Source organism: Microtus pennsylvanicus, chromosome 15 (assembly GCF_037038515.1).
Source record: "Microtus pennsylvanicus isolate mMicPen1 chromosome 15, mMicPen1.hap1, whole genome shotgun sequence".
NCBI classification, from domain to species: Eukaryota; Metazoa; Chordata; class Mammalia; order Rodentia; family Cricetidae; genus Microtus; species Microtus pennsylvanicus.
The window spans coordinates 11,672,193-11,697,879 of NC_134593.1; the positions used below are offsets into that span (position 1 = coordinate 11,672,193).

General features: G+C 40.4%; 2 protein-coding genes across 8 annotated transcripts in view; one reads left to right on the forward strand and one right to left on the reverse strand.

Annotated features, from left to right (window-relative positions):
- The window catches only part of Gpr137c (G protein-coupled receptor 137C), a 64,832-nt gene extending 49,836 nt beyond the window's left edge, over window positions 1-14,996 (reverse strand). For both annotated transcript variants that reach the window (XM_075950337.1, XM_075950336.1), the window contains exon 1: window positions 14,446-14,996. In XM_075950337.1, coding sequence (XP_075806452.1) covers window positions 14,446-14,871 — 426 coding nt within the window. In that variant the 5' untranslated portion in view covers window positions 14,872-14,996. The remainder of the gene's footprint in view (window positions 1-14,445) is intronic.
- The window catches only part of Txndc16 (thioredoxin domain containing 16), an 86,365-nt gene continuing 75,102 nt past the window's right edge, over window positions 14,425-25,687 (forward strand). For 2 of the 6 annotated variants that reach the window (XM_075950330.1, XM_075950335.1), the window contains exons 1-6: window positions 15,581-15,690; window positions 15,864-15,914; window positions 17,661-17,804; window positions 19,609-19,703; window positions 20,927-21,164; window positions 22,163-22,245. In XM_075950330.1, the coding sequence (XP_075806445.1) occupies window positions 21,002-21,164; window positions 22,163-22,245 (246 nt within the window). In that variant the 5' untranslated portion in view covers window positions 15,581-15,690; window positions 15,864-15,914; window positions 17,661-17,804; window positions 19,609-19,703; window positions 20,927-21,001. Of the gene's footprint in view, window positions 14,695-15,402; window positions 15,691-15,863; window positions 15,915-17,660; window positions 17,805-19,603; window positions 19,704-20,926; window positions 21,165-22,162; window positions 22,246-25,687 lie in introns of those variants that run through there. The other 4 variants (XM_075950334.1, XM_075950331.1, XM_075950332.1 and 1 more) reach the window with 4 other exon arrangements.

Below are 25,687 nucleotides of genomic sequence, written 5' to 3' on the forward strand. Positions count from 1 at the left end.
GTAGCAGGTGCCTTTACCTGGTGAGCCATCTTTCTGGCTCTCCTTTTGGTTTCTTAAAGGCAATACAGTTGGATGTAATATCAATACTCACTAACAGTAGTTAAAACCTGCTAATACCATAGAAAAATCATTAGTGTAGCCACAAGACCCGACTTCCAACTCTTTTCCTTTCTACTGTGGTTCACTGTAAACCTATTACCTCAGTTCATCATCTAAAATTGGGGTCAATATCTACAAACCCATATGCATCATACAGAAAGGAAACAATGGTACAACATACATTATCATAGATTAGGAAATATGATGCTGTCCAAAGTTCATTGAAGGAAATTCTAATCTTAGGGGTGCTCTCTTCCTCAGTCCCTCTTTCCCCTATCTAAAATAACAATAGGTAACATTTGTACTTCACTGTGTTCTGGTATTTACTGCTTTCAGTATTTTAATATAGTATTTTCTTTAATCTTTATAGCTCTGAGATAGTCACAAGTAGCTCCATTTTAAACATGGAGGAAATACTGAGGCGTGGAAGTTAGGTAAACTTCTCAAGGTCAGTTAGCAAGAGTCTCAGGATTAGGATATACTGTTAAAATTTGTTTTTTTGGTTTGGTTTTGAGACAGGGTCTTGCTATGTAGAATAGGATGGCCACTCACAGTGATCCTCCTGCTTCTGCCTTCTGAGTGCTGGAATTAAAGGCATGCACCACCCTACACATGGCAGAACTCCAATCCTTAACTACACGGCCCCTCCATATTTGATGTTCCAACTGGATTCTAACAACTTCTAGTTTATAATCCTGAAAAACCCACAACATTCACAGTGGTTCCCTAGTCACAATTGATTCTAGGCTGCTTCTCATCCAAAGGGAGTACTTGCAATGCCCCCAGTAGGTTGTCACAAAACCTCTCCTTTCCTTCTTGCTGCTGCTAAGTATACGTATCTACTCAGGCTTAAGTTATTCTAACAGTTCTGCTATTAAATGTCCTTTCAGAACAGATTTGTCAAAAATATCAGTTAGAAACGTCTTGAACTTTCTGTTCTGTAAGAGGCTTCACAAAATGAAAGAAAGTGAGGGAGCACCCGACCAACCAAAAAAATTTAATATGAAGCTGCAAAGGAGAAAAATTCATATTCTGTTAAATACATTACATCATTTCAAAGCAGTCCAAATGACTGAATCAGCAATCGGAAAGCCCTACATAGTAGCAGAAAAAATAGCACAAAACTTAAAGACAGTATTACTTAAGGATTTTTACCTCTGAGGGACTGACATCTGGAAAAACAAATCGTACAGTGCGGTTAATATACTGACAAAGTGTCAGCAATAATTCAGTTGAATTGTAGGAACATCGCTGGGTGTGGTGGTGCATCCCTTTCATCCCAGCACTTGGAAGGCAGAGGTAGGGAGATCTCTGTTGAGTTTGAGGCTAATCTGGTCTACATGAATTCCAGAACACTTAGGGCTTCACAAAGAGACCCTATCTCAAAACAAACAAACAAATAAGAAAAGCAAACCAAATAAAAATAAAATTAAAACAACCAAATAAAAGACCAACAAAAGGACATACAGAATTAAAATAGTCAACCACATCTTATTCAAGAAAGCAGATCAAAGATGTACATTTTCTTAAACTAGTATCTGACAGTGGATAACCCACAGTACAGTAGGAGGCAGATGTTTAGGGTATGTCCTGTGTTCTATGATACTTCCTTTACTCTTCAGACTTGAGGTGAAATGAATATATTGCTCAGGTTCCACCTGAAATACTGATGAGTATTCGATGTAATTAAAGTTTTGTGTTATGGTTGGTTTTCATTGCCAGCTTGGCACAATCTAGGATCACCTGGGAAGAAAGTCTCAGTGAAGAACTGTCTAGATTAGGTTGGTCCATGATCTTAACTGGGTTGATGGAGATGGAAAGACCCACCCTGAAGGTGGATGGCACCCTTGAATCAGTTAGGCCTTGAACTGAACGAAGAGAGTGGGCTGAGCACTAGAAGCAAGCACACATTCATTACTCTCTGTTCCTGGTAAGATTTAACCAACTCCCTCAAACTCCCACTGTTGTGACTTCTTGCTGTGACGGAATGGGCTGGAACTGGGAACTAAACTAAACCATTCCTCAACCTAATAATTGTCTTTGTCAGAATCCACCTCCCCACCCTGAAAACAAGGTTTCTCTGTAGCCTTGGCTGTCCTGGAACTCACTCTGTAAATCAGGCTGGCCTCAAACTCAAAGAGATTCACCTGCCTCTGCCTCCTGAGTGCTGGGATTAAAAGTGTGTGCCACTACTGCCCAGATTTTTAATTTTATCACAGTAATGGAAACAAAACTAACACAGTTTGTTACATGAAAATTATAAAGACTTTATTTGGTTTTTTAGTACTTTAAGAAAGGCAACACAGAAACAGAAGAAAAAAAAAGGAGTAACATTTAACAGTTACATGTGTTGGGAATGACCCACACAAATGTTTTGCTTGCCTTATCTAGTATTATTGACAATTTCTTCATATATCTGACTCTCTTCATCATTACAAGTATATTTCCTATTTATAGGTTTAATTTTTGAGACAGTGTCATGTAGTCCAAACTATCCTGAAACTCACTAGTAAGCTGAGGCTTACCCTGAACTCCTGATCTTCTGGGTGCACCCACTTCCCAAATCCTGGGGTTATCATATTTCCTATTTTAAGAAATAACACATTTCTGGGTTTGGGGTATGGTGCTGTTAACCTAAATTCTATCCCTGGAACCAACGAGGTGGAGGAGAGAACTCACTACTGAAAGTTGTTCTCTGACAAGTTTCGCAGCATGCTCACGCATGTATGCATTTGAGTACACACATACACAATGAATACATGTAAAAAGAAATACAAATTTCTCTTTTCCCTTAAAGTCACATTATTTTCTAATATTGTCTCACAATGGGAACTGTTAATGTGGCTATCTTCTTAAGACCTGAAGTCTTCGATTCACCGTCACCACTGAAGCCTTTCTTAACATTTGAGTTTCCTAAATATAGTGGGAAGAGAAAGGAGAGGGAGGGGGAGGGACTGACATCATTCTACTATAAAATTATACATGTACATATACATGGGGGATCTACTGGAGTAGTGGTGTGCGGACTTCTCTGAAGTGTTACACAGGAAGTGAGAAGGGTGACTGAAAGAAGGAAGAAGACCCTAGCTATCAGAAACCATGGGGAAACTCTATTAGAAGAGGGAATCAGCAAGTACAAAGGACTAAAAGAAAGGCTATGTCGTGGCTGGAGTGATGAGGGACAAGGACCACGAGGGGTGCACTGATGGAGGAAGGTCATTGGCTAATAAAGGAACTGCCTTGGCCCTTTTTTATTGGTTAGGACGTAGGTAGGTGGAGTAAACAGAACAGAATGCCGGGAGGAAGAGGAAGTGAGGTCAGACTCGACAGCTCTCCTCTCCGGAGCAGACGCCTCAGAGAGGCCATGCCCCGCTCCCAGGCAGACACACGCGATGAAGCTCCGACCTAGAATCTTCCCGGTAAGACCGGTGCTCACAGATTATTAGAGATGGGTTGATCGGTATATCAGAATTAGCCAGTAAGGGCAAAAGCTAAAGGGCCAGGCAGTGATTAAATGAATAGTTTGTGTGTTGTTATTTCGGGGCATAAGCTAGCCGAGCAGGCGGCTGGGGTGTGGGGGACGCAGCCCCGCCGCCGCCTCATATTACTACAGTGCACCCACCCACTGAGACAGTGGAGCTGATCTATTGGGAGCTCACCAAGGCCAGCTGGACTGTGACTGAAAAAGTATGGGATAAAACTGGACTCTCTGAACATGGCGAACAATGAGGGCTGATGAGACGCCAAGGACAATGGCACGGGGTTTTGATCCTACGTAATGTGCTGGCTTTGTGGGAGCCTAGCCAGTTTGGATGTTCACCTTCCTAGATATGGACGGAGGGGGGAGGACCTAGGACTTAACACAGGGCAGGGAACCCTGACTGCTCTTTGGACTGGAGAGGGAGGGGGAAAGGAGTGGGGGGAGGGGGAGAAGGGTGGGAGGAGGGGGAGGGAAATGGGAGGCGGGGAGGAGGTGGAAACTTGTTTTTTTTCTCCTTTTCTCAATAAAAAAAAGAAAAAAGAAAAAAAAGATGAAATGCTTTATAGTGTGTATAAATTTGTCTTTGTCCTAAAGAGTTACTAGAGCCAATAAAAGATTCTAAAGGGAAAACTTGGAAAATTAGATTTCTGTTGGAGAAGGATAACACTACCAGCAGTGCAGAGACTGAACCTGCAAGTGGGTGTAGGTGTACAGCTAGTTCAGTGGCTAGCTATGATGGATGGATTATACAGCAGGTGGTAGTGGCTTAAACCAGGTATTGTGATGGGGGATGGGCTGAAGAGGTTAGGGTTTGGTGACAGAGTGAATGCTAAGTATGCGTGAAAAGATAGTAAAAAGTATTACTTATAGTTTTTTTTTAAAGTGCTTCACCTCATTTCCCACTATGATTTATTTATTTTTATTTATGTGCATTGGTGTTTTGCCTGCATTTATGTCTGTATGAGGGTGTTGGATTCCATGGAACTGGAGTTCCAGCTGTGAGCTGCCATGTGGGTGCTGGGAATTGAACTCAGAACCTCTGGAAGAGCAGTCAGTGCTCTTCACCTCTGAGCCTTCTTGCAGTCCACTTACAGTTTTTCAATCACAATTGTAGAGCAGTGGGAGCCAATTAAATGCAGAATGAAAGTGGAAAACTAGGTTTTGGAGGACATAGGTGTAGGGTGGGAACAGAGAAGCAAAGATGTGTTGAATCTGGATATTTTAGGTGCTGTGGGACGATGGCCTTTTATCCTGTCACTTATTGTATTGTTTTAATAAAACGCTGATTGGCCAGTAGCCAGGCAGGAAGTAGAGGTGGAGTGATCAGGCAGGAAATAGAGGCAGAACGACAAGAACAGGAAAATTCTGGGAAGAGGAAAGAGTCAGTCTGCAGTCGTCATCCAGACACAGAGGAAGCAAGATGAGAATGCTTCGCTGATAAAAGGTACCAAGCCATGTGGCTGACACAGACAAGAACTATGGGTTAATGTAGGATATAAGAGTTAATAAAAAGCCTGAGCTAATAGGCCAACCAGTTTATGATTAATGTAGACCTCTGTGTTTTTCTTTGGGACTGAAAGGCTGTGGGACCGGGTGGGACGGAAACCTTGGTCAACATTTAGGTATGATGAATATGTCAAATATGTGTAAAATTTAGAAAGTCAGGGCTCAGAGGTGCAGTTTAGATGAATCAGAAGTAGATATAAATCTTCTTTTTTCTGTGACATTATGCCATGAATGTAAATACTATCACTTGGGAAGGAGGAGAAATAGGCTCAAGTATTTATACAACCTGTACTATGTGGAAAGGTCTTGTCTCCAAAACAAAACAAAATGATCAAATGCATATCAAAACAAACCCAAAAGGATAAAAGTACAGAGATGCTTTTATGCTTGTTAAACCTCTTTATTGTTTTTTGTTTCATTATTTTCTATATTTACTTCCTTCTGTTTCCTTTCTTTGAATTTATCATGCTCTTTTAAAAGTGAATGTTAATTTTGTTAAACTTTAGATTTTTCTTTTTCTGGCCTAATATAAAGATTCAAACCTAGTTTTACACAACAACTTAATTTTCTATGTATTTTTTTTTTGGTTTTTCGAGACAGGGTTTCTCTGTGGCTTTGGAGCCTGTCCTGGAACTAGCTCTGTAGACCAGGCTGGTCTCGAACTCACAGAGATCCGCCTACCTCTGCCTCCCGAGTGCTGGGATTAAAGGCGTGCGCCACCATCGCCCGGCTTTTCTATGTATTTTTTCCATGCTGGACATTTAATCTAGGGCCCCACACATGCTAGGGCAAATGCTATACTAGAGTCACATTCTCAGCCCTTACAAATAAACACTTTTGTGACAGAATTCTACTGTAATGTCTTTGTGGTGAGAGAATACAGATTCTCCAAAATTTAGTAATAGCTAATGACAAATATTATATGCCATGTACCATTCTAAATATCCATATTTAATCTACTTCTCACAATAATCCTATAAGCAGGTATTACTATTGCTCTAATTTTTATAAGCAAGGTGGAAGGCACAGAGTAACTGAATAATTTACCTAAGTAACTTTAATAAATGTGGAGTTATGTTTCCCACTTACCACTTTAGTTTTTATCCTTGGAGTAAACAGAATCCTGTTCATTGAGGAAGTGATCAATCCATATGAGGCATTATTAACGTAAAATAACATACATCATCACTGTATAGAATTCTTAGTTGTTTTTTTTTCTCCTGAGACAGGGTTTCTCTGTGTAGCCTGGGCTGTCCTGGAACTCACTCTGTAGAGCAGGTTGGTCTTGAACTCAAGAGAGCTGCCTGCCTATGCCTCCTGAGTGCAGGGATTAAAAGTGCGTGTCACCACTATGGGCAAATTCTGAGTTTTAAAAGATGGTTTAAGAAACCATCTATAGATACTGAATGTTCCCGAACTGCTCAAGCAGACTCTTTGTTGTATGTTATGCATGTTCCCGTCTTTATACCCCAAGTGCCTAGTAAATGACTTGTACATTTTATACAAGTCATACTTGTACTTGTACAGATTACTTTGCATTTTAAAACATTTGGTATAATGTTTTATAGAATAAGTGATGTCATTGGGGAATGGGAAGTCTGACTTCTTTCAGCCTACCTACTTTGAGGATCACTTTACACTAATGTGTAAATTGTTTTTTCTTTAAAAAAAAAAACCTATAGCAGTAGTATTCCTTTGCCATACAAATTTACTTTTGATGAATATTTGGGTTAATTTCAGTTTTGAGCTCTTATACATGAAGCTGAATGTTATTAGTTTTTATATGTAAGGCTTTCTATGGACATACGGCTTCTCTTAATTATTTATGACAATAACAGCTATATTGTATGGCAGGCTTATGCTTTCTAAGTTGCTTTCCAAACTGGTTTTAAGCCTTATATGTAAACTGTCAGCACATACATAATATATATCTACTTATCTATGATTTTTAAAAATGACTTATTTTTATGTGCACTAGTGTTTTGCCTGCATGCATATCTGTGTGAGGGTGTCACATTCCCTAGATGCCAGAGTTATAGACAGTTGTGAGTTGCCATGTGGGTGTTGGGAATTGAACCCAGTTTCTTCTGAAGTATAGCCAGTGCTCTTAACTGCTAAGCCATCTCTCTAGCCCCCATGTATACTTTTAAAGCCAGTCTTTTACACTTTTAATTCCCTAATCAATGTTTGCTGGTAATTAATGATTGTAATTTTAATTATCCTAATTAATCACCCTGATTATCTTTTAAAGTGCTTCTTGGTTTTGCACATATCTTTTTGCAAAGTGTTTGTCGAACCCTTTTGCCTATTTATTTATTTATTTATTTATTTATTTATTTATTTATTTCCTTAGATAGGTTTCTTTGTGTAACAGATCTGGCTGCCCTGGAACTCACTCTGTAGACCATACTGGCCTCAAACTCGCAGAGATCCACCTGCCGCTGACTCCTGAGTGCAGGGATTAAAGACATGTGCCACCACAACCAGGTGCTTTTGCCAATTTTTGTTGTCTTTTCTAATTATAGAATTTTAAGAATTTGTTATATATTCTTAATGCATATACTTTTGCCAGCTATAAGTTTTGTAAATATTTTCTGTCACTCTTTGTTTTGTAAAAACCCAAAGACTTTAATTTGTTTAAACTTCATTGTCAGTTTTAGTTTTCTAAAATAAAGATTTCCTTCCACAAATTTTAGCTTTTATATTTAGATCCATGATTTAACTCAAACAGATTTTTAAGTATGGTATATGTTAGAATTAGTGTTCATTCTCCCTACAGTGTATATTTAACAAAATTTTCTATTACTAAATTTTGACATCTTTGTAAAACATTCTGTTTTTTAAGTATGTGTGTCTAATTTTGAACTTTGAACTCTGCTCTACTGATCTATCTTTAAATCAGTATTACGTGGTCTCAATGACTGTAGCATATAAATCTTAAAAATCACGTAGTATGATTTTCCAATTTTATTATTCTTTTTCAGAACGTTAGGGACTTAAGTCCTCTATTTTTCACATATAGTATTTCATAACTATCAGAACTTCCACAGAGCTTTAAATAGGGATGGCATTACATGTATAGGGCATCTTAAAACCACTGCATCTCACTAGGTATACCTGTCATTTATATAGGCTTTTGCTTTTTCAGTGCTAGGGCCTTGTGTATGTTAGCTGACCACTTTACCATTGAACTATATATACTTGTTTTCTCTAATTTCTCTTAATGTTCATAGTGTCTTGCATTTCATTACATTTATTCCTAAGTACTTTACTTTCTAATACTATTGTTCTGTAAGTGGCTTGTTTCTTAATTTCAGTTTCCATTTTTTTAGCAGTATAAAAAGTCTTATTCTGTAAGTATGTTAAGTTCTTTCATTAGTTCTAATAGTTTTTTAATTTTAAGTTTATTTATTTTTCTTTTTGAGGCAGGGTTTCCCAGTAGCTTTGGAGCCAGTCCTGAAACTCGCTCTATAGACCAGGCTGCTCTTGAACTCAGAGATCCACCTGCTTCTGCCTCCCAAGTGCTGGGATTAAAGGTGTACAACACTACTGCCCAGATACTTCTAATAGTTTTTGAAAACTCAAAAACTATTTGAGGATTTTAACCTGTGTCCTCAGCAAATAAAAATAATATTTATAAACACACCACTGTCACATCTAAGTTCTTTCATATAAACTTACTCCAAATTATTTAATCTATGCCATAATTAACAAAGAGAGACTAGTTGATAAATTTTCAACAAAAGGACTGAGATAACTATCTCAAATGTAGATGAGCTTTACACCTATCAAGAAGCATGGCACTTGCTAGGATGCTTAATTATGTAGTGTGCGTGCACACATATATAAGGTTAGAATCAATGTTCACAAGTGCACACACACGTGCACACACACACACACACACACACACACACACACACATGCACACACTTTATTAAAAGAACATTTCGCTCCCAGAAAAAGCTTCTAGTGTGGCCTACACTTATTTCCTTCTCCCTTGATTCTATTCAACTTTCAATCCCAAGCTATGGCTCTCCTCCAGTGTCCCATCACCACCATCCCAGCAGATACTAACCATAGTTGGAGTTTCATCCAGTCCATGGAGCACATTTCTGACCTCAGCGGTGACTGTGCCCATCATTAGGATGTTTGACCGCAACAATTTTACTTTTTTTTTTCTCTAAACTTGGTTTTCCTTCTTGCTATACTGTAATTGCTAAGACCTCAGTATAGTTTTTTTGTTTTTTTAAAAAAAGATTTTATTTTATAGGACTGGGGAGATGGCTCAACAGTTAAGCACTTGTTGCTCTTTCAGGGGACCCAGGTTGGGTCTCAGCATCCGCATTAGGTAGCTAACAATGGCCTCAAACTCGAGTTCAGGGGAAACAATACTTTCTTCTGGCCTACATGGGCACTTGCACCTACATAATCTGCTTTGGTGATCATTAGGTTCTCACTGTAATGTTGTTGTAAAATGCTTTGAAACTATTAATTCCAGTAAATGTAAATCACTCAGATCCTGCCTTCTGTGATATACCATGTATCTAGAATATATGTTTGCAGTTATAGAAAAAGTAGGATTAAGTTAGTGGGTTAAAGACAGTTGAGTAGGTTCAGACAAAAGCAGTTTATATTTCTTGCAGATAGAAGTCAAACATTGAACTAAAGCATTTCCACTGAATAGTAACTTGTGATGTGAGACATTTATTTTGTAGACTTTTCAGTTAATATATCTTAAAGTAGGTTTGTTAGTAATATTTTTCCAGTAGTAAACATAACTAACCTTTTCTTTATTAAAGCCAGATAATCTATGCTTTCATAACATGTGTAATTTTTAAACACAAAATTAAGACTACAGACAACCCATATATAATTTACCTCAAATATTCAACAAAATAGGGCTTTATATCATTATTCAGTAATATAGTCACAGTTGCTCTAGTTGCTGTGAGACAAAAATATAATAAAAATAACTTGTCCTTAGGAGTTTTCATTTTAGGTGATAAAATACATTTGTGGGAAATAATACAACAAAGCAGGATACACGGAAGTTGAGTTACATTTTATTTAAAGTGCCATTGCTATTTAGAATAGTACATTTACCTTGAAGAGGCAATAAATAACATTCATGAATGTAAAAGTTAAAATCCAAAATTCAATAGTTTAGCTCTTTTGGCATTAGAATTCGTTGCACTTTATACTGACTAAGCAACTAGTGTTTATATTACAAAAACTGGAAGGGAAAATGTCAATATGGGCCTCACAGATGAACTTATTTATTTGACTGTGCCATAGCGTTAGTTATTATGTTGTCTTTTTATATATCCTAAAGGAGGATAGGACCATAAGATAATCTAGTTAAAGACTTAAATCTTCACTAGTGAAAACACAGGAGTACAAAATTTAGTCTGGTAAATGTCATGCTCCACTGATCTTGCCAGAAAAAGTTCAATATCTGCTTTTAGGTATTGTAGTTTTCTCCTTCTAAAAATCTATTTATGGGAGGATATCTATGAGAAGATTTAAAGTCCAATTTTTTTCAGAAAGGACTACTTTTAGCTCAATTCCATTCAGGTGTAGACCAAATGAAAGAGTGGTTTAAGCAGTTCTTAACTTTTAAAAACATGTGTTTTGGAAGACTCACCATAAAATGTGTTCATAGTAGCAATTTTTTTTTCTGTATGTATAGTGATGTGTGGTTTTATTTTAAAACTATGTAACTGTGTGTGGGGCTGTGCATGTGAGTGTAGGTATGTTGGAACTCCTGGAACTGAAGTTACATAGTTGTGAGCCACCACGTAGGTGAAGGAAACTGAGCAGAGTTATGCTCTTACCTGAAGGGCCATATCTTCATTCCTGATCTATGGGTTCTTTCCAATAAAAAGTTGGAATGTTTTTAATTAATCAGAAATGGACACATCAAATGTTTTAAGTTAACACGAGAGACAGTAAATATAATACTTTGGGATAAAAATCAAATAATAGTTTTGCTTTCAGCAACAAACTTCCCCTGTGGCTTTGCTATAGTATGAAGAATTCAAAGGTGGGGTGGCCCATGCCCATAATCCCATCACTTCGGAAGCTGAGGCATAAGAATTTTAAGTTTGATACCATCTTGATACACAGCAGATTCCAGGCCAGCCTGAGCTAATTAGCAAGCCTATCTGAAAAATAAAACAAAACACTGAAATAAACAACTCTGCACTGAGAGAAAGGTTGCTAATTCAGAAGGATCAATGGAAATCATACTTCCAGTTACTTAAGAGTTATTACTTAAAAATTGTGATTTAGAGCTGGACATGGTGATACATATCTAAAATTCCTAGCATCTGGAAGGCTAAAGCAGGAGGATGGAGAGTTCAGGGACAGCCTGGAGTACATAAATAGCCTACCTCAAGAAGCACAAGAAAAACAAATTCACTCTTACTGATTTCTTTTCTTTCTTTCTTTCTTTTTCTTTTTTTTTTTTTTTTTTTTGAGGCAGGGTCTTGCAATGTGCAACTAGAGATCCTGCTCCTCTTGCCTCTGCCATCTAGGTGCAAGGATTACAAATGTGTGCTAACATACTCACCTTTTAAGTACTTCAGCTACACAGGCCTTATTGTCTTAGAACTGTGCAGTATAGGCTGGCCTCAAAGTCATGACATTTTTCTTGCCTCAGTCTCCTGAGTGCTAGGATTATAGGCATGTACCACCATACCTGATTTCAAATAATCTTTTAAGTATAAATACCTATGAGGTGGGTTTTTTGGTAATGAATTGGGAAATAAATTCTGGTTAAAATGTATATTCTAAAGGTTTTCAAAAAAGATGAAATTTATTCAAGTATTGTGTGTTCTAAAATTGTTAGTATTATTATAAAAGACAAATATCACAAAAAGCTTTAGTACAATATTTTGAAACTTGTATTTTCTAGGGTAAGAATTTTTTTTTTCTTCAAAAAGTGTATCACACAAAGAAGTGATACTTTGTTGTTTTTCTGAACAGGGTTTCTTTGGTCTAACTGCCTGGCTGTCTGGGAACTTGCTTTTAGACCAAGCTGGCCTGGAACTCACAGAGATCCACCTGTCTCTGCCTCCTGAGTGCTGGGATTAAAGATATGAGCCACCATGCCTGGTTACAAGTAATTCATTTAATAAGACTTTCAGATTTTAATATTTCATTACTTGTGATATTAGGGATTAAAAAATGTGAAAATTCTACCTAGATATTCTGTATTTTTTAGTTCTAGAAGTATACTTTTTAGAATTTTATGCTTAAATATAGTTGATATTTTTCCTGTTGTAATGTTTCGGCCAGTTTATTTGCCTTTGAGCAAGAGGTACTGGTAGAAGATACAAGTGAACCCTTAAGGAGTGGTTCTTGACCTTCCTTATGCTGTGACCCTTTAGTACAATTCCTTATGTGGTGGTGACCCCCAGTCATAAAATTTATTGTCACTGCTACTTAATAACTGTAATTTTGCTACTTTTATGAGTCATAATGTATGTATCTATGATTTCTGGTGGTCTTAGGTGACCCCTGTGATGGGTTGCTTGAACCCCAATGTGGTCTCAACCCACAGACTGAGAAATTGCCTTAAGGCATCCCCGGTATCTTACTCAGGCTGTTGGTAACTTGGATGTATACATATTTAAAATCTCATCTAGCTGCATGTGTAAGCTTGTGTACTTTATGGTCATGTGTTACAACTCAAGTGAAAGGGTAGTCTGCCACTTGGAAAGGCCCAAGAATCACATATGTAATCTAAGTCACGAGTATGTGGAGGGGGAGGCAGACATACAAGGTATCTGATGCTCCCAGCAAAGGAACTTCTAATCATTTTCAGGTAGATGAACTGTGTCTGTAGCTAAAGTAAAGCTTCAATGATGGGAAATTATTAGTGTTCTATTAGAAGTGGTGTCAAGAAGAACTCAGTAGCAGTTCATCTATAAATAAGTGTGTTGGACCGTTTGAGTAAGTGGATAAGAACATCATATAATGACACCTTATAGCATGTTTATTTGATTTATAATTGCATATGCAGTTTACTTTTGCTTATTAAGGTTTGGGTTCTTGCAGTATCTTGTGGCCTTCCAAAAGATGGAGAATAAAAATAAAGTTTGTTTTTTTACTTAACAATTTTTTCAGTGTGAATAGCTGAAATTATAACTGTGATTTTAAAATGGTGCATTGTTTCCCTATTAAGGGAGAAAAAGAATTGGTTTATGTTGAAAATATAAATACTTAATCTGATTCAAAAGTGCCTTTGAAAAAAACTTTTCCTTGGAACTGTTATCACCTCCAAAAGCCTTTGAGAGGATTAGCTGCATAGACCAATACTGTTCTATATTAGTCAGTATTAAGCGTATGATGTCACCTTTTCCCTCCCCTCCTAAGCTTTTATTTTGAGAGAAAGGAAGACTTTTGGGGGTTAAGCCTGAAAATACTAAGGCTTAAATACCATTGATATACATGATAGACAACCTCACACCCCAAACCTGTCTTGAAATGGGTCAAATACTTAAGCGCTGCCGAACAATGCAATCCAACAGCAAGTCCCCATAAAAAGAGAAAGGGGGTGTGATTAGACTCCAGCTATTAAGCAAGTTGTTGAAAAACAAAAACAAAACAAAAACCAGTTCCGTGGTTTGTTTCTGCAACAGGCATAGGTTACGCTTGTTTCTTCTAATTCGCTCTCCACCAAAGGGCTATGCTGTAAGAGACCGGCAGAATCGCCAAAGCAAGCAGCAACTGGGACAGACATTAAGGGCTTTACGGAGGTCCTTCGACTGTCCCGCAGCATTGGTTATTGATCGTTCACCCCGCCGGGGTAGCGATCGATCAGAATTTGTGTAAGGTGCATAGAGTCATAGTTAAGGATATGTGTGTGTGTGTGTGGGGGTATAAGCCTCTAATAAAAGGAACGCAGCAACAATAGCGGAGGAACAGCTCTGCCTGGTGACGTAATGGCTGGCAGCGGTCCAGCTTCGGCAGAGCTGCCGCTACCTCAGCATCCAACCTCCCTCAACCCGGTCCAGCCCCAGCAGAGCCACCGGAGCTGTGACTTCTTACGATGCCGCTCTGTGGTCGCTACCGACGCCTTACCGTGGAGGTCTGGAACACTGAACAAAGGGTGTCCCACAGTCTTAAGTTGTCGGGGCACGCAATACTCTCTCTCACACTTCTCCAACCCTCTCAGGCACCGAGTCCATCAGCGGCTTAAGTTGAGGGAGAGGGAAAAGACCGGAGTGCCTCAGTGTCCCCAGGCTGCTCTCCGGCCACCTCCCCCCTGCCCCTCCCCCGCCCCCCCCCGACGGTCTCGGCGGGAGGGGATCCCGGCGGCCCCGCTCCCCCGCACGCCGGTCCTCCCGCCTTACCTCTGCCAGGTAGAGGTTGAGGAGACAGAGCGTGGAGAACTGGAGGCAGGAGGGGAAGCAGTAGAGCAGCCAGTGCGGGAAGAAGTGTAGGCGAGAGGGCGGCCGCAGCACGGGCAGCGAGCCGCTGAGGGAGAAGGCGGCCGAGAAGAGCGTGGTCCTGAGCGCTGCCCACGCGAGACAGAGGAAGAGGCAGAGGCTCTGGTAACTGAGCCGCCGCTCGCGGTACAGGAGCAGCCGCCACAGCTGCAGGTAGGCAAAAGCGAAGAGCGCTGCATAAAGCAGCGCGTGCAGCACGCTTAGCGCCAGCTGCACCGAGCCTGGCACCGCGGCACCCGAGGCCGCGACGGCGCCCCCGCCGGGCGTCGAGGGTTCGCAGCCAGCCGTGGGGACCGCGGCTGGCGCCGGCCCCGACACTAACACCCTCATGAGGGGACGCGAGCAGCGGCAAGGGAGCGCGGGAAGGAAGCGGCCCAAACTCCCCCGGACCTCCCGCCCGCCCCAGCCTAAGGCCCCCGGGCAGCACCGTGACAAGACTCGCAGCCCCGCGCGGTGGCCGCCGCTGCCCTCGGGCTCGCCTCCCCCTCCCCCCGGGGGGCTCGGCTCCTCCTGCCGCCGCTCGACTCCGCAGCAGCAGAAAACAACTCTCGGCTGGAGACAATCAGCTGAGCGAGCCGAGCATTTGAGGCGCTCGCTCCGCACTGTGGGCTGCCGGCGATTGGCCCGGGTGGACACGCCCTCTGGGTGCCGCGCTCGGAGGACCACGGGCCTCGGAGCCCGTCACTCCAGGATGCCGCCATCTGATTGGGCTTCTGCTGTCCTCCCCCTCTTTTTCCCCGCCCCGCTCCCCACGCACGCTGCTGATTGGCCCAGCAACTGTAAGACCTGCTCGCGCCCGCGGGAGGATTCCAGATTCTGTCACCTAGGCGTGCTCTTGCCCCGCCCCGCCGGCCTTCCATTGGTTGGAGGATCTCTTACGTAAGGAGCACGAGGAGAAGGCGGAGCCTCGGGTTCCTTTTTTTTCTTTTTCTTTTTCTTTTTTTTTTTTGTTTTTGCCCCTAAAACCGATTTTGCGGAGGCGGCCGTGGGCGGCGAGCTCTCTCAGGTAGGCGTTGTCGTTTGCGGGCTGCCTTGGGAACCAGCCGCTGCTCCGCCTCTGGCTCCGCCTCCTCCCGGGTGGCGGGAAGTGCTGTCCTCGGAGACGGTTCAGCTCTTTGCCGTGAGGTCCTGTGCGCTGGTCTCCGGCAGGTGGGTGGCAGCGGGCCTCGAGAGTCTGCCTGCAGGATTGCATGCACGTCCGCAGCAGGCTGCTTGCGGAGCTCCGACTTCCGAGCTAGCCCACCTATTTATGGGGCGCCGAAGGATCCTGGTTGTGCTTTATCTATTATCATTATTTTTATTTCCTTTTTCTGCGCGAGTAGGAAGGAACACGAGTCGAGGACATCGAATGAAGTAAAGTGCGAGCCGAAACTGTAAGTATTCTCTTGGGAAAAGGTCCTTAAGCACGGGTGGTACTGGGAAGAGGTGAATAATGTTAAGGCCTTCTGCAAGGGAAAGGCGATTCTTTGAAACCTGCAGTTTGGAAAGATGTCCTTGGCATAAAATTTAGGGCGGGAAGGGGGAGAGCAGTAACAGTTTGGTGATTGTCCAGGATGGAATTGTGTGTAGGAGCGCATGGTGCTATCTTCGTGTGAGACTAAGAGGCACAAAAATAAACCTTAAAAAAGTGAGAAACGACTGTATAGTAGGTCACTACATGAAATGTGTTACCTTTTTTGTTGTTACTTGGTAGCAAATCAGTCAGAATGATGCAAGATTAAGAGGGAATCCTGCGTTCTTAGAATGAATATCTCATCACAGATTGAGTGTTCTTGCAGGCAGAATATTTACTGGAGCATCCAAAACCCAGCCTCTCCTAAATAACCCCTTTCCCATGCTCTGCTTAAGAAGAGTGTGGCTTCCCCATCCTCCATGCACCAAGTGCATGTTGCTGGGTGGTTTAAGGTCTGTATTGTCCTCCTCATTCTGGGCCAGTAGTTTACCATGCAGCCGATGGCATCACCACCCATCTGCATATAACCATGCACATGCATGCACTATAATGATAAAATGAAAAGAAAGCCATAAAAGTCAGAGGGTTTATTCAGTGGCTCATCAGGTGAACTATAACGAGGCAGGGGAATCTGTAGCATTTAGATGCTTTTTTTTTTATCTCATTAGTTTTAGGGTTGGTGGAGGCTGTCTACATTCCAGACCTTAAAGGTGTTAAGCCAGACACAAAGGGGGATAGTATGCGGTGATTGCAAGGGGCAAGAGCTGTAGTGCAAGACGATTTTGGGTCTTGTTTTATGATACTCCGTCTTTCCTGGTGTTCTACGAAAGCATGCTGCAGGGGCTTTACAGAGATGCAGTTTCTTCAGGGAACTTGACCACGCAGCACTTATTCAGTACAGAGCAGCAGCAAACAGTTCTCATTCTGTGTGCCCTAGCGTGCAGTTCTCCATGGCCTCTGGCTTCGTCCTGTGAGACAGATAAAAACTGTGAGAATCTTATCATTATCTGAGCCATATCTAAACTGGCTTTGGAGCATGTGAATTCTTTTTGAGGTTGAGTGGTTTGATCAGCATGCTTCTTTGAGCACAGAACAGCGTGGGTCTAACTTAGGGTTTATGTTTGTAGATTGCCTGCTTTTGCTGGTGCTTGCATACCTTGTCAGATACAACCAAGAGCTCCAATTCAGTGTGCATATCCTGTTTTGAAGCCCCTTCTCTCGGTGCTTGAGATAAGCTGATTAGCTGCAAGAATCTTGGTACACACTCATTGTAGATCCATTAGTTACTGTCTTCTCCAGATTACTGTAGCCACAGCTTTATCAACTTGATGTGGCTCAGTTTTTGATTGGCAGTGTCTGATAAACCTCTTGTGAGGCCCAGACCAGTTTTGAGCTTTGCTTGATCTCCTAGCCAGTGTTTGAGAGTTCATGTTAAGGCAACTGCTAATTTATAGCATGTGTGTCAGTGGACAGAGACTAGTTTACGCTAAACAAGTAGTTCCTTAAATCTTAACGGCTTAAAATATCATAGGATTTCTTCCTGAGGCTCACGACACATTAGCTAGGGGTTCTTGGTGTTGTGTTCATGTGGACAAGATAGCTACCATTTTGAGCATTTCTGGTGACTTTTGTCGCCTGATATTCCTCTTTTCCTCCCCTCCCACAGTGAAATCGTATGGTGTCATAAACAATCTCAGCAGAGGAGGAATGCGGAAGCTCAGTGAAGCCTTCTTTACCCCAGGAACTCAGGATCCACCACACCGGAGGAGCCAGGTCACATTTCTCCCATGGTTCTCATCAGTTTGTGGAGGTGTGTAGATTTTCTAGTTACTAGGGATGTGTGTGTGAGACAGAGAGAGACTAAATGTCTTCCCTATCTTTGTTTTTACTCTTTGATTGCTTATAGTCTTGCCCACCCACATTCTCTATCCTTTAGTTTAAAGATCCTTGTGTAAGGAGGGCAAGACTGAACAAATGCTTTTTACTTTCCAAGGATGGGTTCGTCCCTTGTTTTGTAGCTGGGTTTGATAGATTAGATTAATAATAGAAGCTATGGAAGTTTATTTACATGGAAAAAAGAAAGATGAAAGAGTGTAAGATCTGAAGAAAGAGGAGAATATCAAAATAAAAATGAGGTGATTTTACTTAAGGAAGTGATGCGAGCCAGGTATGATTACATTTCATGCCTATAATCCTAGCACTCTGGAACTCTGGAGCCTGAGGCCAGAGGATCACAATGAAGCCAGGCTAGGCTACATAGTAAGATCATATCTGAAAAAGCTGAGGAAATAAAAAAAAAAAAGAAAAGAAATGTTCTGTGAACTTCAAAAGTTGCCTTGATATTTATCTCTGCCTCAGTTTTTTTCTTTAGAGATAATTGCTATCAATCAATAATTATGTGTTTTGACACCGACACCTATTTTCAGCACTGTGGCTTTTGGTGCTGTGAAATATAGTACGTAAGCCTTTTGTCCCTTTCACCCTTTGTGCTTCTGTTGTGGCTCCTGACCAGGCACCTAGTGGACCCCACATACTTTGTGCTTTATGTAATTTTTAAATAGTCCAATATTATTGAAGGCGGAAAGATTGAGAGATGACTGATACGTTCCTGTCTCTGGTCGCTAACGGATCAATTGCACAGCACTATCACACATGCAATCTCATCTGTCCAGTTAGGTAAAAGGCATCTGAAGTTTGCAAACCTTTGGAGCTGCATACCGTATTGCGCAGAGAAAAACAGCGTACCAACTCGACTGTCCAATTTATGCTAAAGTAATTGAATTGTAGCCTCAAGACAAGGAAATAATTGATGCTTGATCTTTCAGTTGTAATTTAACCTAATACTTTGTGGTTTAATTAGGTTATTGTTATTTCATATAGGAATGAATGCTCTATAGTTATTCCCTTAGCCACAGAAATACATGCAGTTTCCTCCAGAATAAAAAGAAAATAGTGGGTGATCTATTTTTAAAATGTTCCCATTAATATAAAGTAGCCCTGGAATAGGTTGCTTACAGTGGCTAGAATGTATAAGCAATTTTAATGTCAACGATACCTTTTAATTAGGTATCATTAAGGTGACATTTTTATATATAGCTGTCACTTCTCATTTTGCTTTAAACTTTTAAACACTTAACTCAGAATTAAAACCTGAAAGGCAAATCTGCACAGTGATAGTAACAGGGTCTAATGAATTTCAGAAATATTAAGTAATTCATGAATCATTAGTTTCATTTTTTTTTTTTAAAGAATACCTGCTCTCTCGGGAGAGCTGTCTTGTTGATACTCTCGAATGAATGAGCATGTAGCCAGGGCTTTCATGATTTGCTTATAAAGTCATTCTTTGCTGAAAAATTCTGCCCTTACTCTTAGGAGTATATAGAAATCATTTTTGCTGCTTTCATTGCCTATTTTAAAATAATGATCTTGTGTTTGAAATACAGAGGTCCTATTTCAGATTAAAAGATGAAAATTCTCACCTGTACCTGTGAGTGTACTTCTGTTCTTTGTAAATATGTTAGTTTTTAAGATTATTTTAATTTTCCTAGAGGCTGGGAATGTAGCTCTGTAGTAAATTGCTTGACTAAACTATCTTTCAAATTTTGACAGTATAGATCATCAATAGAAAAACTCCCGGAGTTGTTCAAGAAAAAACAAGTAAAACTTGAGAATAGCAGACCAAACTGACAATAGACCAGAGAGGAAAGTGGTAAGTATACCAAGAAAGGTGACGGGAGGATGGGTAGACCAAATTGGGTTCAAAAGGTAGGGCTGGACTAGTCAGTTGAGAAAGAACTCTGTGTAAGCAGTGTAAAATAGTCAAATAGTATGTCTTAAGCATTAAGGTAGGCATATGTTCAAAAAGAATGTTCCAGCATAATGTGAGTAGATCGCTTGCAGGAGATTTAAAAGGTAGTGAACCCATAACAGAGTTTGAGTGTCTTTTTCCCAGCCAAATGGTGTTTAGCAGTTGCTGGAAGTATTTGTTATACATTAGCTATAAATGGGTCAAACAAAATGTCTAATTTTAAAAATGAGTATAGTCAGGCTTGGTGGTATAGGCCTGTACTCCCAGCTACTTAGGAGGCTGGGGCAGGAAGATTATAAATTCAAGGCCAGCTTGGACAGTAAGTGACACCCTGACTTCAGGCTGGGGCTAAAGATCAGTGGTAGAGTGCTTACCTAGCTTGTTCAAGGCTTTGAGTTCATTGTCTAACACAGAAAATTAAAAAAACACAGAACTAGGTTTAATTAATTTAAGAATGTTAAAAATTGTCAACTTAACACTGCAGTAGATACCTGTGCAACTTAAGCATTTTGTAGATATCCTAGATTTCTTTTGCCATTATCAAGAATCAAGCTGAGTATGATATTGAATGACTGTAATCCAAACTCTCGAAAGGCAACAAAGGGGTGCTGTGAGTTTGAGGTGAGCCAGGCTACAAACTAGAACCTTGTCTCAGAAAAACCAAACTCAAAAATCAACAACAACAACAATACACACGCACACACACACACGCACACACGCACACACTCACACATGCACACACACACGCACACATGCACACACTCACACATGCACACACGCACACACGCACACACACACGCACACACACATGCACACACGCGCACACACACACGCACACACGCACACACCTGCTTCAAAGCCTGGGAATGGAGCTAGATTAGTGACACAGTACTTCCTTTAACTCTCCAATCCCCAGCACTGGGAGAAGATAAAATGAAATGGAAGCATGATCACAGTGTCCTCCTCATATATCATTCCCCTTCAGATTTTTTTTTTCTTATTAGAAGGAAATAAAGTTCTAGCAACATCAAGTCATGTAGTGATTTAACTCTTCATCTGGTGTCTTTAACTTCATTTAACAAATTCATCTAACAGCACTTTGTGGGTCTCCTCCTCTGTGCCAGCTACGCGTCAGGCAGTAGAGCGGAGCCCTGAAGAAGACAGACTCGTCTCCTGGCACACATATCCAGCTCCTGCTCATGATGTCGTCTGGGATCGGTGTATTTAGGGCTGGGGTCGCATTGGTTGTGATGTGTGGTTTTTCCAAGTCAGCCCAAGATGCCCTCCCAGAACTGAGTCCTGAGCAGTATTTCAGCACACTGCAGCCAGGAAAAGCCTCCTTAGCTTATTTTTGTCAAGTTGGTACGTATCTTTGAAACGTCATTCAGGGCTCTTGTGATATGCATTTCTCTCTCGTCACCACAGTCAGTGAGGACTTCTGTCGGGTGTAATAGTGTGTGCTGTAAAGCTGTCCTGTCATCTGCCTGCTTGGAAGAACCCAAGCACCCGAGCCGTTTCTTTCCTCATCGGCTACGATGCAGTAGCGATTGCCTTCTAAGTGTAGGATGTCGATGAGTATGAGATGGCTTACACATGTGCTTACTTCATGGCAAACACAGTCCAGCCGTCTGGATTTCATGCAGTCATTTCTGGAAGAATGCTTTCTTATTCTTTTCTTTACATGTAGCTATTTTTGCAGTTTTATAAAACTTGGATATGTAGTTTTAATAATGCTTTAGCTTAGTATTCTATATTTTGCTTTGGCTGTGTCATTAATTATACTGAGTTAATTAGCATGACTATTGTATGTAATTGTGATGGTTTTATTTAGGTCTTTATGCTAATGACAGTATAGCTGTATTGGAATTACCAAAACGAATTCATGTCTCTATGCATTCTTTAATTATAATTGTGATTTGGGATGTTAAAGTCATTTTGGAGATTTGTATCTGTATATAAGAACTGTGTATATGGTGTTATTCTTGGAGGAATAATACCACATTAGACTTAAACTTTTTTTTTTCATGACAAGGTTTCTTTGTGTAGCTCTGGCTGTCCTGGAACTCACAGAGACCCACCTGCCTCTGCCTCCCAAGTGCTGGGATTAAAGGTGTCACCACCCAGCTTGAATTTATTTTTTTATCATATGCTTTAATAAGAAATTTTTAAGGTAATTTACAAAATTTTATTGTGATGAGAAGAATGAAGAAACAGTAGGAAATATGTGACTGGATGTGTTCACTTGTCATTTTGAAGTCTAGTCACACAATATTTTTGTGTGTTCAGATTTTACCTTTAATTTTAACTATTTCTTTTAAAAGAGGAGATTCACAAATATTTATTCAACATTTCTTTTTTAGGTTCGCCAAGTAACTCTGTGTTTCTTGAAGAACTTAAAGAAGCTGTTAGACCTCTCCAGGATCATGGAATTTCTGTCTCAAAGGTAGACAGATATTTATTTATATCAATAGAATATCAGTGACAGACATTTACACAGTATGGCCTATGACTGTATATCTAAAAACACATTAGCTTCTTACCTTTTCCCAAACTGAGAGAAAAAAAAGTTTGTTTTTTCTTGCTTCTTACCTAAGCACAGTTTCAGATGACTAAGTAATAGTACATGGAGAGAAAAAAGCTGGCTTAATCCCTAGCTGTGAGAACTTGGCTGTGTTTCATAACCTGTTCTGTCTGGGTATTTTCAAGCCCATGGTAAGGTTTTGTAAATTATAACAAATGAATTTCAAAATATAATTTTTTTTCAAAAAAATTCAAATTTGCTATGGAGTTTTATGGACAATTTCCACATGTATTGGATTGGGTAACATCTAACTTTCATTCATTACCTGAGACTTTACAGAGACGTCTCCCAGTGACTGTCATTCTTTCAGGTTAGTGTCTACTACCTGTTCCTTCTCAGTTCATCTACTGCCTTTCTCCCAGAGGTGACTGTTGTCTCTCTGAGTGTCTACAGTAGACGTCCTACCTTACAAAACCCAGTCACACCACAGTCTCCGTCTTTTAGGTGTGTCAGTTCTTTCTGTCAGCTAGCTTCGTTTACTTACTGAGTCTGTTCTAGGATATTACCAACATCGATTTATCATGAACGCTGGGTAAAAATTTAAGCAAAAATTCAGAAGGGGTGGGATAGATATGCTTAGTGGTTGGGAGCACTAGCTGCTCTTGTGTTGGAACCAGTTCAGGTCCTAACACCTTCATGGCATCTCACAACCATCGGTAGCTCCAGTTCCAGGAGATCTGATGTCCTCTTCTGGCTCCGCCATCACCATTCTCCTCCAGGCACACATGTGGTACACATACATGTATGCAGACACTCATGGACATAAAATAAAAATAAACGTTAGAAATGAAATAGTAATTGCATGATACTCAAAGGCAAGCCTACTAAGTTAGAAATGTAGATTTCAGCTGAAGATGGACGCTATAAAGCAATCCCACACTAGCTCAGAATTGAGTATAATAAAGGGTTATTTATTTAGGGGTAGACTCATAGTCTTCTGCATGAACGGGAAACAGTCAGGAGAGAGCATGCAAGCTTTATAGCTGCATTTATAATATAAGAGACCACACTCAAGTGGGCTGATATCTTAAAGGCTATTGGCTGAAGGAGTTCCCACAGAACCTCCCCTTTTTGTTTAAATAAGAGAATTCTAAGCCTAATCTTGTTCAAGGTATTGTACCTATACAGCTCATTTAACAATGTAACAAAAATTTTTAGTTGTTGGAAATTATTACTACCAACTGTTTAGGATAATAAGGAAATGCAGGTTAGTAATTAGTCACCTATTACAACAGAACTTGTAGTCATATTAGGTATGTTTTCGAGGTCAAACAGATATATTTTAGATGCACAGGTCATCTTCAAATACTTCAGAGATATACAGAGTATGACATTTAAGATGTTTTAATAACATAGGTTCTTCTTTTTATGACATTGAGACATGTCTGCTCCTGGCAACACCAATCTACTTCAGAAAAGATAATGGGCATCGAAGAAACTCCATATGGAGTTTGCTTTCTTTGTGGCAAAAATAAGCCACTGGGTAAGAAAGTGCTCTTGTCTCAACTGCTGACAGTATGCTGTCCTAATTGGACAAACAGGACACAAAAGAGAGTGACTGCCAAACCTTTGCCCAGATGAGGTGGGACAACTTCAAAAATTCTGCTTCATAGAAAAGTCTGTCAGAGATTCCAGGCCTGTAGGCTGAAATGGATGCCTCAACACTGCAGAAGAACTGCAGCCAGCCTGCAGCCAGCTGTCTCTGTCTTTTCTCACAATTTTTGGAAGTCGCTTGCTTGTACTTCCTGCTTTCTCAGTTAATGTCATTTCCTTCTTGGCTCTTTGAGAGAGTTGAAGAGTAGATAGTTTTAGTTTTCCTTGTTTACCAGATGCAGAAAGCAAATTATGATAGAAAGTAAATTAGGCACAAGACTTTGGACTCACACAGTAGGATGGATGGGGATTATTTTCTCTGAATTTGTCAAATGCAAATGGACTAGACATTGTTGATGTACTTATCCTGTACATATTGTATAGAGTTATTGTACTTACTGTATACAGTTTTCATATATTAGTTATAGTCTTTTATTTTAGATAAAAAAGGGGAAAGAGAGTGGGATTTTATTTATGTTTTAATAAATAAAGCTTGCCTGAAGATCAGAGGGTAAAACTAAGCCACTAGAGACCAGGTAGAGGTGTCATAACTTTTAATCCTGGGATTTGGGAGACAGAGGCAGAAGGATCTCCGTGAGTTCAAAGCCACCCTGGGCTACACAATATCAATGCAGAAAGAGATCTAGGTGGTGGTGGCTCACCTGTGTAATCCCAGTACTAGGGAGTCACGTGCCTTTAATTCCAATGCTAGAGGGGACTATAAGGTGGGAGGAGACAGAGGTTCAGAGCTCAGTCTGCAGTCACACAGCCTTGGTAGAAGTAAGGCTTCTCTACTGGCTTGGCTGTTCTGATCTTTGTCTTGAACCCCAGTATCTGTCTCTAGGTTTTATTACTTATTCTACAGGGAACCTTTCCCTGATTATCTCAAATGGTCTGGTATATTCTGTCCATTTACTGGTTTTGTGTATGGTACTTAACTTTATACATTGATTATTTAGTGTTTATTACTTTAAAATGTAAATTCAAAACAAAGTTTTTTATTTGGGACTTTGCTGTATCCCCAGTGGCTAACATAATGGTAGATCCTCACACACTAGTGAGTGAGTACATGACCTCTTGTCATAACATCAGGCATTCCTTATTCTTTGGACTTCAAAGTTAAGGAGACGTCCACCAAAGTTCTTTTGGTTATAGCTGACTTAATTCTCATTTTCTGTTCCTTATGTCTTTCCCGCCAGTTCCCCTTTTATAATTTTTTTTGAGAAACATTTCTTCCGGTTTCCTTATATTCTGCATAAATAAACTAGCAAGAACAAAAACCCCATTCCATCAAAGCAAACAAAATCCTTAACCAAATTCAAATAAAATAACTGCCTCTCCAGCCTTTGTTTAAGTTAGTCACATCAGTGGTCGTTTATCTCTCTAGCTGGAAATGTGCTTGCTTCTGTGTGGTGATACGTGCACACAGTCACTGTTCACAGTTTTCCTTTCTCTTAGGTCCTCATGACTTTCCTCCCTGTCCTAGTCCTTGGCTTGTACCTATGTTCCTGCCTCCTTATTTTGTGCCCTCTCACCTTCCATCTTACGTTCATGACTGGTCTGACATTTCCTCACATAAATCTGGGTTTTGTGCTGTCTGCCTTGGTGTGGCTCCTTTAACACTGGACACTTGGTTTATCTTTCTGTTGCACAATTTTAGTGGATGGTGTAAAGGTGCCCGTGCTTGCGATTGCCACTGGTACTCTAGACT